The 8,404-nt window shown below is 38.8% G+C and overlaps 1 protein-coding gene across 1 annotated transcript; it reads left to right on the forward strand.

Annotated features, from left to right (window-relative positions):
• The first annotated feature begins 1,147 nt into the window (after nt 1-1,147).
• Nucleotides 1,148-7,723, forward strand: LOC106181681 (uncharacterized). Its single transcript, XM_087014922.1, has 7 exons — nt 1,148-2,421; nt 2,985-3,194; nt 3,592-4,276; nt 4,617-4,740; nt 5,291-5,439; nt 6,731-6,847; nt 7,232-7,723. Exons 1-7 carry the CDS (start codon nt 2,162-2,164, stop codon nt 7,451-7,453), a joined length of 1,767 nt encoding a protein of 588 aa, XP_086871048.1. The 5' UTR covers nt 1,148-2,161; the 3' UTR covers nt 7,454-7,723.
• Nucleotides 7,724-8,404: the final 681 nt, after the last annotated feature.

Genomic DNA, 8,404 nt, shown 5'->3' on the forward strand with positions numbered 1-8,404 from the left:
GTAGTATATATTTTGCCTTGTCACAGTGTCCCTGATCCTTCCAAAATATGTATGAAAATATATATATATATATAGGAAAGGATAAAACACTATTTATCTGGACTCCTTTTGATTTATATTAAATTACCATCACCACCACCAACAAAACCATGGCAGTAGTTAAAATACCTTGTGAGACATTAGATCTGCGCAGGTTGACATATTAAAATCATTTCTGTGCGTAAACCTTGTAGCTTTGCCGGGTTTATAACGACATTGTTGATGATCATAGCTAGTAATAAATATTGGACATAATTATCATATTAAGATATCATCATTTTTTTCTATTTGAAAATTTGAAGGTTCGCAGGAAGAGTGTTTCATCTGGCAGCTGCGTAGGTTAAGGGAATTTAGTCACTTTACTGCCTAACAGTTTTTAGTTGGCTGCAAGGAGGAATTCCAGAGAGCTGAGCGTGCTCTAAATAAATTGTAGATATTTTGATGTCGGTAGCATTTCCCTTTAATGGATAAACCTTCTTTCTTTTTTTAACTGGTATGTACTCTAGTATTGTACTTACTGACGGCTTTCTACATACCACTAGGTCATCAGACACAATAACTGAAGCTACATGTGGTCGCATATTAAAAGGTATACTCCATGGGTTTGAAAATCCCCAAAATGATTATTTTTGCCATCCACAACTTCTTATAAAACCTTACATACACCTTAAAATAATTTAACCCCTTAAATATATTTTTCCAGAGCGTGCCTGATGTTGATATTTTCATTGTAGGTTATAGGAAAATGGCCACTGTTATAATGACTGGCCAGTCATTTTAGGCTAAAATTAACCTTTATAAATTAATTTGCTCAAAAGTCGAATCAATCGCCGAGAGAGATAGATAAATGGTTCGTGAGTTCGTGAGCTTATTTTCCCAGGAAAATGCGTTTTGGTGGGTAAAACTCATGAAGTGTACCTTTAAAACCAAAGTTTTCACTGTACTACTTAAATGGTAGCATCCACGGCTACGTCAAGATATTGGACCTATTTTAAATGACATGAAATGCTTAATTTGTGGACTAATAAGGTCAAAATTTTGTTATTGTTCAATATTAATCGATCTTTAAATTAATGTGGATTCGGAATCTTAAGTCCACTGCGTTTTGGAAATTGGATCCATGATGCATTTTTTATGCGGCATTGATCTTAGACAATGCTATTTTGGACGTTCATAACAAGAGGTTAGCAATGCATAAAGACTTGGATCACTTTTCAAAATAAATCCTTAAAGATATCGCGCACACTCAGCAAACGAAAACACTTCAATTGACTCCACTTCAGTTTAAGAAGGTGTTATTCTCGTGTCACAGAATACCCACATACCGAGATTTCCTCCAATGCTGAACAAACTACCCACTTAAAGAGAAAAAAAACATATCTTTCAAGTATCTCCCATGAAGGTTAAGACGTCGAGATCTTAGTATCAACCAATCCCCACAGACCCCAAGCTCGTCCGAGTGGCAATAAATATGGGTAAAAAGTACCAGGAAGCAAGCGCAAACGCGGTGCTGATCACTTCCTTCATTACTCTGCTGTTAAATTAACCGTAACTTGAAAATGCGCCGTCCCTTATCTTTTTGCTCCAGGCACACTGTTTTGGAGCCAAGAAAACAAGAGAGGAATGGAACTTGACAGCTTCATTATTGCCAGGCAATAAACGGTTGATGACATTGACGATAAAGCAGACGACTTCAACAGAGATCGATTCAAAATTGTTGCGCGATATTATCGACGTGTTGGTCCCTGGGAGAGGAATTTGTTTCAAGTTTAAAACGGCAATGGGTTTTTGTTTATTTATTTAAGTGACGGTGTTTCTACGATGAATGCAATACTAAATGTTGACTTTACTTCTTAAATTTAAAGGACGTCTTTACAGCACATCTTTTTTTAAACAAAACAGTGAATTTCTAAACTAAAAAGTGCCCAGATGGTCAGTCATAATACTGAGAAAACAAAATATTTTATCACAAACATGTTTACTATATTTACATAAGGAACTCTATGTTGGCATGAATGGCGGCTAAATACAGGTGTGAATATTTACACCTGCCAATACGGAGAGATAAAAGCTGGTGACAACACTTTAAACAGATCCAGTTATTTGGCAACCGTCAAGTAACATGAGGGAAATAAGTAATCTAAGCTTGTTCTCTCTGACATTTTGCTTTCTGGCATTTGCCCCGGCTTGGGCAACGGGAGGTCCTTTCGGTCCCGTCTACCCCGTGACGGCATCTTGGTTTGCGAACAGATATAGTTTAACAGAATGGGACAAGGCTCTTGGCGAGTTCAAAGCCATAGGGGGCGACACCGTACTGACGGTTGGAGCGATGTACAACAACAGGACAAAATCTAGCATTTTGCAAGATAAAGCATTTTCTGGGTAAGTGCTTTTTCGGTTCGGAGAATGAATATTCTCTCTTCTCCTTTCTGTAACTAATATTCAGACCAGCGGAATGGGTGCCAAACTGGACGAAATTGCTAAAACATACATTCAACACTCATCCTTTGGGCACATCTTCACTATATTTGCCCCCCTGCACCAGCACCTGATAAGGCCAAACCCTAAACCCCTTGATGCTCTGCTGCTGCTGTTAATACATGCAGTCTTGTAATGTCATGTATACAAACCACGCAAAGATGAAACGTCCCAGCTGGTCAAACAAGTTCTTTTAAAGTTTAAGAGAGAAAAGGTGATAAACACACGCACGCTCTGGGGTTCTGCTTAAGCAATCTGGGCGATTTTCAAATCTGCATCTTGGTTGGTTAAAACGGTGCAAGTAACATCATCATAGCATTTTTACAAAAGGGGTTTCGAAAATTCTTGCACATTTTAAAGCATTTAGACGCTATATCAATAACCTAATTAGCGTCTGACTTTTTCAATTTTGTAGTGATGTTTAACTTTTGAAAAAAAAAGGTCAATGAGTGATTGTTTTGTTGCAGATGCGTTGCCAATGGCGTTCACTGTGCCGAAGACGCGGAACAGGAATTAAACAAGGCAGGGTTGAAGATCGTATCTTGGGTCACCTATGAAAACAGTGAAAACTACGGATCTAAGATACTGGCCTGTCCTCTGGATAAGAAGATAAGGGTGACGTCACCGGACGTGACGTATTATCGTGTTATTCTTCACACTAGCATTGGCTATGACAGGTATAGATCTACATCTTCTCACTTGGTGGTTATGTGATAAAGTGGAATAACCTTTTTTGATTAGATATTTTGTTGAACAATAAGATTTCTAGAAAGAAAAAATGTATTTGAAAGGAATTTCGGACTGAGGTATTTCAAGAGGAAGTATAAGAATGAATACCCCATGTGTCTTTTCAGCGTACCTTTTGGCATTACATGGTACTACATTCTTTTACTCCTCTTTAAAGTAAACCAAATAAATATAATATATAAATATCAAAATTAAAAACTTATCTTTAATACTGCCAAGTGGTCAAAGCAGAAAGCAACCCCTGAGTTCCTATACAAATAGCAATTATGAAATAACCCTTGCAACCTTAAGTACTGGGTATGTGACACTCTCTATTTAAAAACATAGGCCATCTTGCGAGTTTAAACCAGGCTCCAACGTCACAGTACTGTTCACGGCATTCACTGGAGCGGATCCTCATTCCCTCCTCCTTCAAAGTGCTTCCTCAAAAAACATAAGCATCTACCTCGGCCTTCCTCGACTTCCTCGGGTTCCTGAGAGCGACGTGGGTTTCCAGATGATTCTGTCTTACTCGGAGTGGGTTTACCGCGCCCTGGTTGATCACAAGGACAGGTACGGTGCCAAATTTTCCAGCACCCTCATTGGGTACTTCAGCGGAGATGCCTACGATCTTGGAGATCTGACCAAAACGTCCAAGGGTGCAGTTGGGTCATCTTCAGAGGGTGGCCAGACTCCCACGGCTGTTATCGCCATCTACCGGGAAGTCACAGCCCTAGTACATTACAATGGTAAAGCGTTTGCGACGGCGCCCTCTATCGACCTTAGGAAGTCTCACAAACGCGCCTTGACTGATTACACCAGGGGGATGATGCTGTTGGCCTTTTTGGGGGTTGATGTCATTGCCGTCCAAGAGGGTCGGGGCCTAGGTAAATCATCGTACTACGGCGTAAATGAAACAAGAGTACCAATCAAAAACGGAGACCCAACGCTGTTCCAAATTCTCAAGAAGAACAATCCGCTTTTGCCAGAGACCGTTACATTTGGCGATGTCTATATTAATAATACTCAAACGGTATGTCTAGGAACGAAAATAGTAGCCTTTGGGTCATAGTTGTTGGGTTTTGGAATGCCACGGCCTTAATCTATTTTACGATCTGTTAAAGTATAAACGAAACTTGAAACAAAAACAATAAGCGAGTTCTAAATATAACCTTATAATAGACTGCAAATATAAATTTGGAAAACAAAATTAAATCTCTCCCACGGAAATGTGCACGAAACACAACAAGAATTAATAACATTACAGCAAAATTTTGCACAATGACATCAATCTATATTTTCATAGAGCCTGGGGGGAAATTAAAGGAGAAATATGAAACGTGTCTCACCATTTTATCATGGTTTTTTTCTAGCTGTTTCAATTACTGTCAGCTTCTCGTGAGAAAAATCAAGTCCAGTCTGAACTGTGGCTTGTGGTGCAGGCATTTGACGACCTGGGTGGGGGCTGCCCCATCGACGTGAACTTCTCAGGATCAGGTAATGCATCTTTCAAACCAGAGAGCAGTCCAAAAGTGAAGACCGCTGCCGAGGAAAAATACAATTAATTTTTACAAATATTACGAGGCACGGCTCGGACTTGTTGCAATTGGAACATTTCTTTCCCTCCTTGTTAACCTTCTATAGTATCTTGAAAATGCCAACGAAATTTTTAAAGAACTCTTTGATGTATCTCGTCCATTAACAAGCAGACAAACCAACGCCGCTAAAAAAATGGATGGCGGAGGAGGCAATACCTTCGTGTAGAATTTTAAAGCCCTTTCACACATTGTTAAAGCCTAGATTACATTTGAAATGCCATGCCCGTACGGTGCACGCATACTGCCCGTAATACCCTTTTCGTACGGCGTCTGAGCGGAGGTAGACGGTGGCCGAGCGAAATCTTACGGAATCGTACTGATTTAAGGCCATGTAATGTAGACATACTCGGCGTAGCCCGTAGCTCCTTACGGTTTGTGCCCGCGTAAATGTAATCTAGGCTTAAGAGGAAGGCAACTGAAGAAAATCCACTGACTTTCTATTTTCCCAGATATCCCCTCCAAGGCTGTGCCAGTGGACAAGTCCCGTGTGGACTGGGCCATTTCTTCGGCCGGGGCCAGTGTCCAGAAAATAGCCGTCATCGCCTGGGACGATCTGTACACCTACACTGACAAAGAACACAGCAAGAGTCTTTCACAGGTAGTTTGTAATTTTGCTAGCTAGCCTGTTATTTGTAGAGGTTAGTTGACATTGGACACCGTAATTCCTACTGAAGAGTAAGGGCCAGATTTGGTACACAGACTCTAAAACGGACTCAAACTTTGACACATTAAAGCGTTTTTCACATCCAGATAAGTATTACAAAACCTGTGCATACGTGTGATAATTCGAGAATAAAATTTGTCCCTATTTTTTTTTATTCGAAATCTTATGAATCGAGATTTAGATGCTAAGACTTACTCGTTAAGCGCTGTCAGAGATTGATCAAGAGAAAGCAGACAGCAGAGCTGCGTTTCGTTTGCGCGCCAGAATTTCCCTGGACTGCTTCAACCCTTTTCCTAGAGGAGGGGGAGGTATTTTAAATTAATTTTGTTAAATAAACCCTCATGCTGCTTAATGCAAGTCGCGATTGCACCGACTTTCATCTTTGTTGAAACGATTAAGTTTTACTCGCCTAAAAACATCATGTAAACTCATGTAAATATAGTTAACCAGTGGAATCCGTTTCCGACTTATGTCTAGGTTCTCACTGATACATTTTTTTCGAAATTGATATTGCTGGCGAGGTATTTCTCACTTCCTGTTGGCATTTAATTTACCTTGTATCCTTGAAATGCGTCGAAACAAAATTATAAAGCTCTGCTGAGTGGCGACATTAATGGTACGTAATTGATTAACGTTTCATTCAAAGCTGTCTTTGCAAAGGGATTCGCAGCCCGGTTTCGAGCACCATTTTAGAGCAATTTCCAAGAAGGAGGCAGTTTAAACCTGACGGCCTGTGGAGTTATCTATTTATAGTGCTCTGATGATGCACGGAGGATGACATCTGAAGCTAGTGCGTGAATAATTCATACCGACTTGTACACTACCGATTTTCACCCCGGTTAGTCTTATATTGGAGGGTGTTGCTCTTGGGTAAAGAAACAAAGAAGGATCTACGCTCCTCATTCGTTTTAATCAATACAAGAAAATCGCCCAATTTGAATCACCTTAAAACAGTTTTGTAACTCTATAGAGATGATTTTTGCTAGTTTAATTTCCACAACAACTAATGTGATACATTTGAAGTAATTCAAGTGGAGTCTCCGTACATTCAGCGTTTAATGTATTTCATCGAGTCAAAATTAAAGCAAGGAAGACTTCAGGCAACCCTTTCGCTTTCACCCTTTTCCTTCCTTCTTTAACTTCTACATTATCCGCCTTAAGTGGATCTTTACAATATATTTCCATGTATTTAACTTTAATTAATTCTTATTCAATTTAATTCCAGCAAATCATGGAGGATTTGACCAGACCTATTCTCTCCTACTGCAATTTCCACAACAGCCGAAACCTATCAGTAGTTGTAATAGGGTACAATCTAGAGGGCATGACGCAGCCTTTTGAGGTAAATATAAAAAGCATTTATTCTGAATTACTTTTTTTTTACTTAAGAACTAAATAATTTGAATTAAAATTATTGAGCAGGATTTCGATTAATTTCAATTGCCATATATGAACGTCATTTAAACTTCAAAATAACAATTTCAAGTGATTAAGCTTACACGATCTGAATAGTTGAGAAAGATGGTCTAACACTGGAAAAAATGGAAATACAAATAAAATTTTCTTTAGTTTAGTATTTTGTGACAATAACAGATATAATCTTGGTGCGTTCGAAAATCACGTTTTCTGTCTCCAATCTCAATTCGTTATCGATGTCTCGCTTAATGGGTTTAGAGATTCCGAGTGCTTTTATTTATATCAATAACCCAGATATTTCCTCCTTCAGCTTCGCTACTTGGATTCCGACGGTAGCCCACGGAAGAGTGACATCGGCGGCTATTACTTCTGGGTGAACTACGGTGTGGAGCGCCACCTGGTGCCATCTCTGCAATATATTATGTTATGGGACGGGCTGCCGCTACGAGACATGGCGGCGCGTGGTTACATTTACGTCATTCCTTACGGAGCCTATCATGGCTGCATCTTTGAATATGATTTTAACGTCTAAAAGGGACACGTCCAGAAATTCTTTGAGAATGATCTCTTTACATACGATATTGCTTGTTACACTGTATAAAATTATAGTTGGGATATGATTATAAAGCACAGTGTGGAGAAAAAATTAAGAAATTTATTTGCACCGCTTGCTCAAGTCTTTTGGAGTGAAATTATTATATAAACTTTAAACTAACAATGCCAAATCAAGTACGTTTTTCACTAAATACGAATTGTTTCGCACTTTATCTGGACTCTTGTTAGCTTAAATTTATTTTCGTTTCTTTTGTGTTTGCGTTGATTTCTTACGTTTTCCGCTAACCTGGAAGGTATCGTTTCATATTTCCCGACAAAATGGTATCTGAGCAGACGTTTCTCCTCTTTAAATATAAATAGGTCAAATTTACAACCCAAACTTTAAGAATGGTAAATGCTATTTTAATCATTTTTCTTGGCTGTCCAAATAACGAATTTGGTTCAACCTTTGGGACCATGTGCTCTTTCAAGTCGTTTAACAAACTAATAACTAGTAGTAATTTAATTGTGTTACAGGGAATCCACGCATGTTTTAGGAGCAACTTAAATTGTCACAATATATTGAGAAAATCCAAGAAAGTGGAAAGTTGGCTGTAACCGAGCATTTTCATGAAAGACCAGAATCCAAATACCACATGCAGTTGCTCCCTATTCTTGCAAACCTTGGGAACAAACCACGCTGGCACTTTTAAATACCATTCTAAAATTCATAGACCTCATTTTGAGACTGCACAAACTGGAGCACCAATGAACTCCACATCAGTTAAATCTGTAGTCTTTTGCACGATTTCCCAAACCACCACAATAAATGGGTACATTCTGTGATAATGTAGACAATTTACTAAGTCATAAATATACAAGGTGCGTGGACTGTATATACATAATATTTTTTTATAAATGAAGCTATTCAAAATCAAATTTACCATTT

This window comes from Lingula anatina, chromosome 6, assembly GCF_051362555.1.
Source record: "Lingula anatina isolate TDL-2025a chromosome 6, LinAna3.0, whole genome shotgun sequence".
In the NCBI taxonomy this organism is placed as follows: Eukaryota; Metazoa; Brachiopoda; class Lingulata; order Lingulida; family Lingulidae; genus Lingula; species Lingula anatina.

Bases quoted from the DNA above. Each gene is read 5' to 3' on its own strand.
- LOC106181681 (XM_087014922.1), top strand. From the start codon at position 2,162: ATGAGGGAAATAAGTAATCTAAGCTTGTTCTCTCTGACATTTTGCTTT. The intron at 4,277-4,616 runs GTATGTCTAGGA...GTTTTTTTCTAG, and splicing joins ATATTAATAATACTCAAACG to CTGTTTCAATTACTGTCAGC. The intron at 5,440-6,730 runs GTAGTTTGTAAT...ATTTAATTCCAG, and splicing joins ACAGCAAGAGTCTTTCACAG to CAAATCATGGAGGATTTGAC.